The sequence below is a fragment of the Chiloscyllium punctatum genome, chromosome 40 (assembly GCF_047496795.1).
Source record: "Chiloscyllium punctatum isolate Juve2018m chromosome 40, sChiPun1.3, whole genome shotgun sequence".
Lineage (NCBI taxonomy): Eukaryota > Metazoa > Chordata > Chondrichthyes > Orectolobiformes > Hemiscylliidae > Chiloscyllium > Chiloscyllium punctatum.
The window spans coordinates 61,834,368-61,848,320 of NC_092778.1; the positions used below are offsets into that span (position 1 = coordinate 61,834,368).

A 13,953-nucleotide genomic window follows, 5' to 3' on the forward strand; every position below is an offset into this window, starting at 1 on the left:
AAATGACTAGTTCTCCCTGTATTCCATGAGATCTAACCTCGCTAATCAGTCATAGAAATGTACAGCGTGGAAACAGACCCTTTAGTCCAACTCGTCCATGCCAATCAGCCATACTAAATTAAACTAGTCCCGTTTGCCAGCACTTGGCCCATATCCCTCTAAGCCCTTCTTATTCATATACACATCCAGATACCTTTTAAATGTTGTAATTGTACCAGCCTCCACCACTTCCTCTGGCAGCTCATTCCATACACGCACTCTCTCCTCGCAAAGGAGACGTTTCTTATGGTTCTTGAGTTTCTCTTGCGCAAAATGACAAAAAACAGTGGACCCAACACCGATCCTTGTGGCACTCCACTGCTCACAGGCCTCCAGTATGAAAAAGAACCCTCCACCACCACCCTCTGTCTTCTACCTTCGAGCCAGTTCTGTATCCAAATGGCTAGTTCTCCCTGTATTCCATGAGATTTAATCTCGCTAACCAGTCTCCCATGGGGAACCTTGTTGAACGCCTTACTGAAGTCCATATAGATCACATTCACCGCTCTGCCTTATGGAATTCTCTTTGTTACTTCTTCAAAAACTCAATCAAGTTTGTGAGACATGATTTCCCATGCACAAAGCCACGTTGATTATCCCTAATCAGTCCTTGCCTTTCTAAATATGTGTAATTCCTATCCTTCAGGATTTCCTCCAACAACTTGTCCACCAGTGACATCAGGCTCACCAGTTTGCAGTTCCCTGGCTTGTCCTTAACATCTTTAGTGGTACCACGTTAGCTAATTCCAGTCTTCCGGCACCTTACCTGTGACTATCGACGTTACAAATATCTCAGCAAGGGGCCCAGCAATCATTTCCCTCACTTCCCACAGAGTTCTAGGGTACACCTGATCAGGTGCTGGGGATTTATCAACTTTTATGTGTTTCAAGACATCCAGCACTTCCTCCTCTGTAATATGGACATTTTTTTTAAGATGTCACCATCTATTTCCCTACATTCTATATCTTCTATGTCCTTTTCCACAGTAAACGCTGATACAAAATACTCATTTAGTATCTCCCCCATTTCCTGCGGCTCCACACAAAGGCTGCCCTGCTGATCTTTGAGGGGCCCTATTCTCTCCCTTGTTACCCTTCTGTCCTTAACGTATTTGTATAAATCCTTTGGATTCTCCTGAACCCTATTTGCCAAAGCTATCATCTTTAATTAACAGAGCAACACCACACAATTTTCTGGTAGCTTTCCGACTTTTAAAAATGTCAATATTCAGGTCCCAGCCTTGGTCACTTTGTAACTGTGTCTCCATCTGTGCTAACAATTTCTCCACATTGACAAATGTGTGCATTCAGACATAGAGCCTTTAACTCTATTCTTTTACCACTGTTGAAATCTCTAATCTTGCCTACCAGTTTTAAACAGATCTACATCTCTCTCTGCACTTTTTAAACTTGTGATCCCTAGTTCTCGTATTGTTTTGAAAGCAGCTGAAAATGTCACTGAATTCCTAACTTAGAAATTGGTGTTTCAGATAATAGGTAGGGGAATTAGCCATTTTCTGTTTCTTGGAGATAGTGAGAACTATAGAGACTGGAGAAGTCAGAGTCGATCATGTCTGGCGTTGGAAAAGGCACAGCAGGTCAGGCAGCATCTGAAGAGTGAGAGAGTCGACGTTTCGGGCCAAACTTTGTTTCCAGCAAGGCAGTAATTTTATCCCCAGCAAAGATTGGGGAGGAGAGGATTATCAAAACTGCTTCAACAAACAAATAAATACTTGCTTAGAAAATGGGTTAACATCCTACAAGACTTTTCTACCGCAATATTAAGTGAACGAATAAACTTGTTGAACTATAGCCTGCTGTTGTGTGATTTGTAACTGAGTTTTACAAGGTCACATGATCACGCCTGGGATTGTCACAAATTGCTGACTGCAGAATGTGTTTACCAGTTGGAAACAGCTTCTTATGTTTGCAACATGGTCCGGGCTGCAGCAAAAGGTGAGGATTAAAGGGTATTTTTTTGTCTGTAGGTGCATTCATGATAGATGCGGGATTTTACACATTGGTCTGTGGACAAACCCCTGTGTTGTTCAGTCGAGGTGAATGGAAACAGTGTGAACCCAGGTGTGGTCTGTGCCTTACCTGCCAATACTCCTTCAGTCTGTCTGAGGATGGTCTGTGAGGCATCAAGTTCCATTGGATTTGTAAACGATTGGTGCAATCGCAGTGGAGTTAATGAGTTTGACGCTGTTGCTCCAACGCACTTACAGTATGGCTGGACCCAATTAACAAACAATTTCTGAATACTCTGCTGTGAGACGTGGAGCACTGGTTCGGTACCTGAACAGACCTTTCCAGTTTTTCTTTCAAAAAGTAAAGTTTAATAACGTGTAAAAACACATATTGCATAACAATGCAGGTGTGATACGGTATAATGCCGTTCAATTTCTTTCAGTAGTTTTATTTAAACTATTTTTCTCATCAACCTATTCGGCAAAGTTATGACGACAAAGTTATGGAGCAGCTGAGACTTGGACCTGAGTTTCTGTTCAATCGGAGGGTCACTACCACTGTGCCACAAGACCTCATTCGGTAGTACTCTGAAGTGTCTTTCTAAACTGGTGCATTTCTTATTCTCAAACATACTCCTGAGCAAACAGGCTCTGTCTGGTTTTTTTTATGGCAGGAGGGTGTCAGACTGTGGTTCCGGGTTTTACTACAGCCCTCAGCACATAGTCCTGGTCCTCAAAGTGTCTGCAAGTCTCCGTAGGAGACACCTCCTTGTCGATGGCTGAATTATTATTCAATATATGATTATCAGCTCTTAGTTATTTTAATCAGCCTGTTCAGATGTGTTGTATTACACCTCTGGGACAGATGGGACTTGTACTTGGACGTCTAGACTCAAAGGGACACTGCCCTGGGGCTCTTAAATCCAGCATTGAACTTTACATCTTCAATCTAATACTCTTCCCAACTGAGCTTTTTTTTGTGTCCATTTTTTTTCAGCCAGAGCTCCAGTAGACCACAGACATCTCATTCCATTAGAGAGATACAACTTGGCTTAGATAAGATTGCTACATTGTCTGTAAGGAGCTAATTGTGCCGAAGCTTGGTTAGATTCCCCTGGAGTACTGTGTGCAGTTCTGCTCTTAGTATCTCAAGATTTTTATGGTTGCCAGAAAGTGAGTGCAACAAAGGTTCAGCAGCATTGTCTACAAGAGAAATTGGGCAAACTTTATTCTTGAGAGTTTCAAAAAATGAAAGATTACTTCATTGAAACCTACAAAATACGTCAACGGTAGGTGCGGGTGTGGGGATTCCCTTGATTGGGAAATGTAGAACCAGGAGGCACAACTTATTTTTTAAAAAAACCTCCCATTTTACTGGGAGGAAATGAACCTTTGGAATCCTCTACCACATAGGCCTTGGAATTTCAGTCTTTGACTATATTTCAGGTACGAATTGATAGATTCCTGATTACCAGTGACATATAGGCTTATGAAGATAGAGTGGGTAAAAGGCATTGAAAGTGCTCAATTAGCTCAATGATTGTATTCAGTGCAGGGCAAGGAAAATGGGCTGAATGGCCTCCTCCTGTTCCAAGTAGCTATTTATGTAGATGTTCCCCTTAGAGGAGACCACATTTTACTTGTTGTAGTCAGGTGGTGAGTTATGATGCATCAGTCATCAGCCAAGGGTGGCTCTGTGGTTAGCACTGCTGCCTCACAGCACCAGGGACCCGGGTTTGATTCCACCCTCGGATGAATGTGCAAACTCCACAAAGACATTCCCCCCGTGTCTACGTGGGTTTCCTCCGGGTGTTCCACTTTCCTCCCACAGTCCAAAGATGTGCAGGTTAGGTGGATTGGCCATGCTAAATTGCCCATAAGGTCAAGGGATGTGTAGGCTAGGTGGATTAGGGAAATAAGGTAGGGAAGTGTGGGTGTGGGTGGGATAATCTTTGGAAAAGCGGTGTGAACTTGATGTGCCAAATGGCCAATTTCCACTCCGTAGGGATTCTATGATTCTCGATGCGGAGATCTGAAAGATAATGTATTCTAAATTTGCCAGTTTTTTTTTGCAGGGTTGGGGGTGGGGTTTAAATGATCAAAAACTGACTAACCCACTACTAATCAGCAAAAATACTGCCTTTTAATGTAATAAATCTATCAAGCAGCTTCCCTCCTGGATAGGGCAAACCTGAGTATGAATAGGGTGGAGGAAGTTTTGTGGAAAGCAGTTCTGAAGGTGGTGGGAGATGTCTAAAGGCAGAGAGTTTTGGGTAAATGAGGAAGTATCTCTGGAGAAGACTGTAGGAGTGAGAAGACGTGAGGATCTGGAGGAAATTAAGTTTTTAAAATTGATTTTACGGGATGTGGGCTTTGCTGGAAAGGCCAGCATTTATTGCCAACACCCAATTGCCATCAATTTGCTCAGATCACTTCAAAAGGTAGCTGAGAGTTGACCTTCCTGAGTTGCCCTGGAGAAGGCTGCAATGAGTTGCCATCTTGAACCACTGCAGCCCATTTCTAACTCCATTTCGATTCATCAAGTCTGTCTGTGTCCTCTGAGCTCACGGTCCTGCCTCAATCTCTCTCATCCCTCCCCAGACCATCAAATCTTGCTGTCATCTGCTAAAGCTAGGCATTATTCCAGGATCAACCAGAAAGCTAATGCACGGCTTCTTTATTACAATCTGACTTTGTAGTTCCCTCCTCTCACTTATCACTCACGTGCCTAAGGAGTTGGTTCTCGCTTGCAGCTTCTTGGTCACAAAGATTGGAACATTTTGACCAGCCTCCCCTGTCAGCCCTTCACCAATGCATGCGCGCACACACATTACTGTCCAGTAGGGTCTCAATGCTGACTGAATTTATATTGATCAGGTTGTAGAGTCATACAGCATAGAAGAGGAATCCTGCTTTCCAGCACTTGGCCTGTGGCCTTGAATGTTATGATATTTCGAGCGTTCCTTTTAAAGGATATCAGGTTTATTACGAGGGTGGAATCGAACCCGGGTCCTTGGTGCTGTGAGGCAGCAGTGCTAACCACAGAGCCACCCTTGGCTGGTGACTGATGCATTGTAACTCACCACCTGACTACAACAAGTAAAATATGGTGTGTCAACTTTGACTCAACTGGGAAAACCCATCTGAGTCTGAAGGTTCTGGGTTCAAATCTCACTCCTCGGTTTGAGTATGAAAATCCGATGAGACCATTATATCGTGACTCCCTTTTCCTGCTTGGCTTTTGTTGATGCTTGCCAGCCATTGTTTACTGAACATGCATGTTTTATTGTTTCTCCCTCAGTTTATTTCAGATTATTTTTCCCTCTATCTAGCCTATTACAGGTTTATCTTGTTAATTTTCAACTGCCTGCTGACATTTGGCTCCTACTTCTGCTTTGACATGCCCAGTGTGCTTCAGCAGCAGTTCCAGGGGGTAAGTAACAACTTGTACTAGCGAACAAACAAAACGAAAGTGAGAGCTTCTTTGGGTATGTGAAAAATAAGGACAAGTTGGGAGACCGGAGAACTGTTGATGGAGAATGAGGAAATGGCAGAGAAACTAAACAATTATTTTGTGTCTGTCTTCACAGAAGAACATACCTAGAAATACTGAGTAACTGAGTTTTGGGAAGATTTGTAGCTCAGGTTGAGCTTCTGGTTATGTTTGCTCGCTCAGCTGGATGGTTTGTTTTCAGCTGTTTCTTCACCGTACTAGTTAACATCATCAGTGAGACACTGGTGAGGGACTGGTGTTATGACCCTCTTTCTATTTATGTGTTTAGGTTTCCTTGGGTTGGTGGTGTGATTTCCTGTTCTTTTTCTCAGGGGGTGGTAAATAGGATCCAAGTCAATATATTTGTTGACAGAGTTGTGGTTGGAATGTCATGCTTCTAGAAATTCTTATACGTATCTCTTTTTGCCTTGTCCTAGGATGGATGTGTTGTCCCAGTTGAAGTGGTGTCCTTCCTCATCTCCATATAAGAATACTAGTGAGAGTGGGTCATGTCTTTTTGTGGCTAGTTGATGTTCATATATCCTGGTAGCTAGCTTTCTGTCTGTTTGTCCAATGTAATGTTTGTTACAGTTCTTGCAAGGTATTTTATAAATGATATTAGTTTTGTTTGTTGTCTGTATAGGAGCTTTTTGAACTTAACTCATAAAACCCAACACCAGAACTAGAGGACATAGGTTTAGAGTGAGAGGGGAAAGATATAAAAGAGACCTAAGGGGCAACCTTTTCATGCAGAGGGTGGTACGTGTATGGAATGAGCTGCCAGAGGATGTGCAACATTTAAGAGGCATTTGGATGGGTACATGAATAGGAAGGGTTTGGAGGGATATGGACCGGGCGCTGGCAGGTGGGAATAGATTGGGTTGGGATATCTGGTCAGCATGGACGGGTTGGATCGAAGGGTCTGTTTCCATGCTGTACATCTCTGACTCTATGACTCTATGACCAGTGCTTCACCAAGGCTCACTGATGATGTTACCCAATATGATGATGAAACATCTTAAAATGAACCTTCCAACTCAGTGAGCAAGCTTACATCCATACTGGGTAACCCTAAGAGATTTTTGGAAATGAGGAACTAAAAGGAATAGGAATGAATCAAAAGTTATACTCGGTAAATTAGAGTGAAACATTGTAAATCCTCTGGCCCAGAATGAGCCCCACCCTGTTATTATTGAGAGGGATGGTTATAGAGAGGTTTTTCAAAATGTTATAGAACATGTTTGCTTCTGGAAAATAGCAAAGAAACCTAATATTTGAGAAGTAAGTTTGAGAGAAAGTGGAAAACTATTGACCTTAAGGAAAATATTAGAATTTATTATAAAGGAGGTACTTAATAAATTTAAATCAAATCATTATTTTCTATTGTCACATATATCTAGGTGCAGTTTAAGGCTTTTGTGAAGATCTGTGGCTCGAGTTGTGGATGAGGTAGATGGCTCGTTTGTCAAGCTGCTGGGTTATTGAGCAGACATTTCGTTGACCTGTTGGGTAGCATCGACAGTGCAAATTCAATGAGATGTTGTTCTGTCCCGCTTGGTTTTTATGAAGGTCTGGTCCATTGCATGAGTGTCACTCCTGGGTATTCTCTGCTATGGTTTGTACACCGGGTCAATCTCTGTGTCTGATGTTTTTGGTTGAAAACCAGGTTTCCGAGCACTCTCCGGTGTGTCAGGGCATTATTCAAAAGAGCCATGACACTGCAAAACATCAGAACTGCACAAGGAAGAGGAAGAACACTTGCACAAAGCCTTTTGTTAACAACAGATACCCCATCAGCTTCGTCTGCCGATGCCTGTCCAGCAGACAACGCCAAGAAGACACTGTACCTACCCAACCCTCTTATCACCTTTCCTTATATGACCACTAGGTATTATGGTAGCACACCAACCAACAGCCACACTTTGCCAACTACTTACCAGGATAAAGAACCCCATACCCACAATGTGTAGGACCAATGTGGTGTACAAAATCCCTTGTAACAACTGTAACAAGCACAACATCGGAAATACAGGAAGAAAACTAGCCATCCGACTTCATGAACACCAACTGGCAACTAAACGACATGATCCACTCTCCCTCATCTCTGTACACGCAGACCCCCAAGAAGGCCATCAATTTGACTATGACAACATAACCATTCTAGGACAAGCCAACCAGGGACAAGTCAGAGTTCTTGGAAACCTGGTTTTCATTCTGAAGAGGGTTCAGAAGAGACTTTCCAGGATGTTGCTAGCTATGGAAGGTTTGAGTTATAAAGAAAGGCTGAAACTTTTTTTTTCACTGCAGCGTAGGAAGTTGAGATGACCTTATAGAAGTTTATAAAATCTGAGAGGTACAGCTAAGGTTAAGGTAGGTGTCTTTTTCCTAGGATAGGGGATTTCAAGACTAGGGGGGCCACATATTTTAAGGTGAAAGGAGAGAGAGGTGACGGGCAAAAGTTTTATACTGAGGGTGGTTTATGTGTGGAATGTACTTCCTGAGGAGGAAGTGGTGGATGTGGGCACAGTAACTATGTTTAAAAGATATTTGGTTAAGTGCATGGATAGGAAAGATTTGGAGGGATATAGGCCAGGAACAGGCAGGTTGGACTAAGTTTAGTTTAGTTTGAGATTATACAGAGGAACCTCAATTTTATCCGAGAAAGATGGGCAGGCACTATTTCAATCAGATAATTGATTCTTCGTTTAATCGATTCAATGCCTTTTTCCTCTGGGACTTGGGAGTTTTCTGTGAAGTCGGCTCCCTGTTCAGGAGACTATGCAGCAGTGCACTGTGCGTGAGACCCATCCCGCCCCATGCCCATCCCAATCCTTCCAACATCTCCCTCTGCCCGTCCCAACACCAACCCCCTCCTGCCCCAACACAGCCCCCCATGCCACCATCTGCCCGGCACCAACACCTCCCTCCACCCACCCCCAAAACCATTCAGCACTGCCCCCTTTCTTCCTCCCTCACAGGGCAACTGGACTGGACACCAACAGTAAGACTGCTGCTACCTTTCTGGGGTAAGTCTCCAAGACACAGACAGACATGCACACATACACCTTTTTAACTGCAACTTTTTGACAAGTTCCACCTCTACCCTGTACAGGGCAATCTTAGAGAGAATATCGGGGGAAGGGCATTTAGGGATCCCCCCTGTGTAGAACTCCAGGGAAAGTGTGCAGAGAGGGAGAGAGGGCAGGAGGTCAGTCATTTAGAGACTGTGCCTGGGCTGTCATCTATGTCTAGGACTGTTCTCGGCAGAGATAGTTTTTAATTAGTGTAAACAAAAGACGAGATCAGTGTTGAAACAGCTCTTTCATGTCATGTTCCTATCTGGACCTTGAGATCTCCTTCAGATAATCCGATATTCAGATAATCGAGCTTCCTCTGTATTTGGCGTGGACGTGTTGGACCGAAGGGTCTGTTTCTGTGTTGTGTGATTCTATGATGAAATTGTAGAGCTGACTGAAAGGACCATTTGGTCCTATCTTCTTTTATTCCACTGCAGAGGATGAATATGATTTATTCCAAGGGTATGAGTGTGACTTGATGCTACCAGATTCTGTTGTGCTATGCCCACAATATCCTGGATGTGTACAGTATTCTTAGTCAGCATTTCACTGAATTCTGTCTACCTGCTGAATGTGTTCGATGTGCAGCTATGGATTCCAATCTTGTCCTTTCCCTGAATCAGATGTCATTATGAGCTGAGAACTGCTTTTAAGACATCTGAGAGTCGCAACAACTTCCTCCTTGTATTTCTGTCCACACAGCCAATGGATTGAACCTGATGCTGTATTGACCTGAAGCTTTTAAACCTATTGACGCGAAGGTTTATTACATTATTAATAACATTGAATTAAATATTTTTAATTAATTGTCCACCCAAAGCTTCATGTCAGCAAAATATTAAGTTCAATTCATTGGTTGTTAAAAGTATTTAAATATGATTATATTTAAATTTAATTAATTACCAAGTTACCAAGAAACAGCATGTAAATAGTTAACAGAAAATGTACATTAAACCATTTTAAGGAAGAATCTCTTTATTCTGATTGTTAAACGACTGGAATGAGCTCCCATGTGGGATAGTGGGTACTGAAACATTAGAACTATACACAGTGTAATTTTTAGAAATGATCTGTTACCATGGTGATTATTTTGCTGTTTTGAGCCTTATTTGAAATAGCAGTGGCTTGAGTTATAGAAACACTATCTCGTGGACTGGTCCAGTAGCCTCTTGCAAAGATAGATTTCTGCAGTAATGTTACTGATTTTCATTGTAATTTAAACTGTATTAAATCAAAACAGTTCTTGCAATACAATGGGTACATTCTGTAATAACTTTCTCCTCTTGCTATCTGTAAAATGTAACGTGAATTAACTTTTGGACATGTAATAGATTTCTGGTTCTTCCTGCACTGGGTGCAGGGTATTCACTGTTTGAGAGAGTGAGGACTGCAGATGCTGGAGATCAGAGTTGAGAATGTGGTGCAGGTCAGCAGGTCAGGCAGCATCCAAGGAGCAGGAGAATTGACGTTTCGGGCCTAAACCCCTTCATCAGATGATGCCTGACCCATTCACTATTTGAGTCCCATAAACTAGATCTGTACAGATGGGGATTAAATAATTTATAAAATGTGTGTTTGGGGATTCTGACTGGTTACAAGCTCAATGGCTAAACAAATTAGATGTGTAATGATTCGGGATGTTAGAGATGAGTATTTGCCCTAGTTTGATGTTTTCTGTCCCTGCATAACCATTTAGTGGTGTCTGTCTTTCCAGAATCTCACTTGTCTCAATTCCACTGAGACCAATAGGACAACAGATTGTGTCGAGGGCCTGGGGATGACACCGCAGCAGTACAATCTTCTCTACGCTATCTATGCATGGACGTGAGTAACCTCTGCACCCGACAATAAATACACGCAGAAAAGGAAACAAAGATTGGATTGGTAGGTTGAAGCTGACTGTATGCAGTGAGTGCAATAGTCAGAGTTAGTGTAGTAGAGTCTTGTAGCATGGACTGAGGCTTTTCGGCCCATAATGTCTATACCAGTCATCTCTTCGAATGCCATTTTCCAGCAATTGCTCGGTCAACCAAATTGGAGCATGGGAGGTTGACAGATCTATAAAATCATGAGGAGCATAGAAGAGGTGAATAGCAAAGGTCTTCTCCCTAGGGTAGGTGGGCATATTTTTAAGGTGAGAGGGGGAAGATTTAAAAGGGAGTGAGGGGCAACCTTTCTATACACAGATCTGCCAGAGGAAATGGTAGATGCAGGTACAGTTAGAGCGTTTAAAAGTCATCAGGATGGCTACGTGAATCAGTGAATCAGAAAGGTTTAGAGTTTATGGGCCAGATGCAGGCAGTTGGGGCTAGTTTAGTTTGGGAAACTTATTCTGCAAGAATGGGTTGTACTGAAGGGCTCGTTTCAGTGCTCAGTGACTCTGTGCCCATAGCCCTATATGCCATGGCATTTCCTGTATTCATCTAAATACTCCTTTTTAATATCATGAGGGTTCTCACCTCTACCACCTTTTTAGCTTATCCTGACTCTCTTGTGCTTAAACATTTATTAATGTGACCTAAAATCATTGCCTTGTCAGCCTCTAAAAGGTTGAGAAGATTTTATGTAACTAATCTGGTGTGCTCTGTCCAGCCTGACTCTCTTGTGACCATAACTTTCTTGGCTCCATTCTTGTCCCATGCCTCTTCCTTGAAGCATCCATCTGTAGTCAGTTACTGAAACACTTTGGGGCATTAACTCTGATATTCAATGTTTTGACATTCTTTTCTGACCTTTTTATTAAACGTGTGTTCTCCCATGGTCCTTTTTAGCAAGGGACTGCATTCATTCAACAGTTGTTACCCTGTGATATCTTGTTCGTTTTTTTTAATAAGGAATGGACAGTATCTGAAGTCAGTTCAAACAGGTAGACGTCATCATCGACTTCAAAAATGCAAAGTTGTTAATTTTGGAAGGGAGAAGGAAAGGACAGAGTATGAGTTAAATGGAGAAAAACTGCAGAAAGCTGAAACACAAAGGGACTTCTGCATGAAATACAGAAAGCCAGCACAAAGGTGTAGCAGGTAATCAGGAAGGCTGAGGGGGTATTGGTTTTTACTTCAAGAGGGTTGGATGTTAAGAGTAGGGAAGTCTTACTGCAACTGTACAAAGTGCTGGTGAAACCACATCTGGAATGCTGTGAACTGTTTTGGTCCTCTTATTTAAGGAAGGATGTCATTTCAGTTCAGGGATGGCTCACTAGAATGATCCCTGGAAGGGAGGGATTGTCTTATGAGCAAAGGCTAAACAGGTTGGGAGTCTACTCACTGGAGTTGAGAAGAATGAGGTGATCTTATTGAAACATATCGGATTCTTTTAAGGGGCCTGACTGGGTAAATGCTGAGAGGATATTTTCCCTCATGGGAATATTCAAGGCTAAGGCAGATTCTTGATCTGTAGGGGAATCAAAGGTTGCCCCTCAAATGTGGACATGATGGGTGTCTGACCAACTATGATCCTACTGAATGGTGGAGCAGGCTCGAGGGGCTGAATGGTCTCCACTTCCTATTCCTTATGGTCTCATGGACTCGAGCTTAACAAATATCCAACCTGTACGTTTTCTGTGTGCACTCACAACTTCCAGCCGCAATCACTGGTCTGTATTGAGAAATGGGAGCACCTGGCAAATTTTCTTCCTTTTTTTCGGAGAAAGGACCGCAGATTCTGTCGATCTGAAACAAAACCAGGAATTGCTGGCAAACCTCAGCAGCTCTGGCAGCATCTGTGATGAAGAGTCACCAGATTTGAATTTTTAACCCTGCTTTCTTCCCACAGATGCTGCCAGACCTGCTGAGTTCCACCAGCAATTTCAGATTTCTTCTTTCCTTTTATAAAACCTGTCCCCTTTGTGTCTAAAGATTTTGCCCCAGGTATCAATAGCACCTAGCAGCTTTAATACCATTCCATTTAATATGTTGCACCTTTATTTCAGTCAGCAATGCGACATGCTCCCAATGACCCTGGTTGTCTTGAAGTCCAATGAGCCAAGATCTATCTCAGGTGGTCAATTCACTCTCAAATCTCCTGGCATGTTTTCAGATCAAACTGTGGTTTCCCCCAACTGTTGTGGTGAGCTGTTTACAAAGATTCTTCTTTATATCTGTGGCTGTTTTACCTGGAGCATCAAAGGCTGAGGGGTTACCTTTATGGAGGTTTATAAAATCGTGACGGGTATGGTTGGGTAAATAGACAAGGTCTTTTCCCTGTGGTGGGGGAGTTGAGATCGAGAAGGCATATGTTTAGGGTGAGAGGGGTCCTAAGGGGCAAGGTTTTTACGCAGAGGGTGGTGTGTGTATGGAATGAGCTGCCAGAGGAAGTGGCAGAGGCTGGTACAATGACAGCATTTAAAAACCATCTAGTTGGGTATATGATTAGGAAGGGTTTAGAGGGATATGGGCCAGATGCTGGCAAATGGGACTAGATTAAGTCTGGTCGGCATGGACTGAAGGGTGTGTTTCTGTGCAGTACATCTGATGCTATGTTTCCTCGCTGTAATTGAAACATATAATGTGGTGCTTGGGTTTCGCCATTTTAACCATATTTTGATTATGCTGCTGCACTATTTGAAGCCCTCACCCAATGTATCTTGTTTCCAGCCCCCTAGATAAATGCAAGCCATTGTTAGGGTCATTAGTTGTTGCTCCATTACCACCTCCAGTGCTTACAGTGAAGAAGGCTTATATGTAATGACAGGAACAATGAGCTACTGTAACCTCACGTCCAACATCGTTTAATTTAAAAATGCATTGCAGATTTTGGCAAAAATCTGCACCTTTGATCATTATTGGAAAACAAAATGGGAAAATAATGTAATCCTTCACTCGGGATACCAATTTCTACTTCAAAGCCCATTCCAGTAGCATGGGACAAACCCAGCTCCTATGTTCACTACAACCAGCGTACCTTCACTAAGCAACGAATCAAAATAATTATTATAAAATAATGTCAGCAACACATTGTGGGACTCATTGTGTTTGTGTTTGTGTGTTGTGCTGATCCTGCTTGTGAACTTTGTTGTCTTTTCCCTAAAACCCTGCCTCTTTGCAGTTAGCAGAACTGGGGATTGCTGTAAAGAGTTATGGACCAGACCAAATCCCCTCAAAATATATTAAGTCGATAGCCTAGACCCTGACTTTTTCTTATTTTAAACCAGGTGTTTTGTTCCAGATGGCCAACTTCAATTGGACAAACTGCCAGAATTGAAGCAAAATGCACTTTATTCATGCACTACAGTGATAATACAACAAAAGAAAGAATAAATTGGTACAACTTAACTCTATTGAATAATAGCTTATTTAATTACTAAACAATAACTGTTCCAATATGGTAACGTCCCATAAACACACCCTTGGCAAAGGCAAATTCAGTAAAATAG

At 42.4% G+C, this 13,953-nt stretch overlaps 1 protein-coding gene across 1 annotated transcript in view; it reads left to right on the forward strand.

Annotated features, from left to right (window-relative positions):
* Positions 1-1,944: 1,944 nt before the first annotated feature.
* mfsd1l (major facilitator superfamily domain containing 1-like) overlaps positions 1,945-13,953 on the forward strand; it is a 39,234-nt gene continuing 27,225 nt past the window's right edge. Inside the window, exons 1-3 of the mRNA XM_072560085.1 lie at positions 1,945-1,995; positions 5,342-5,442; positions 10,294-10,403. Of these exons, the coding sequence (XP_072416186.1) occupies positions 1,974-1,995; positions 5,342-5,442; positions 10,294-10,403 (233 nt within the window). The 5' untranslated portion in view covers positions 1,945-1,973. The remainder of the gene's footprint in view (positions 1,996-5,341; positions 5,443-10,293; positions 10,404-13,953) is intronic.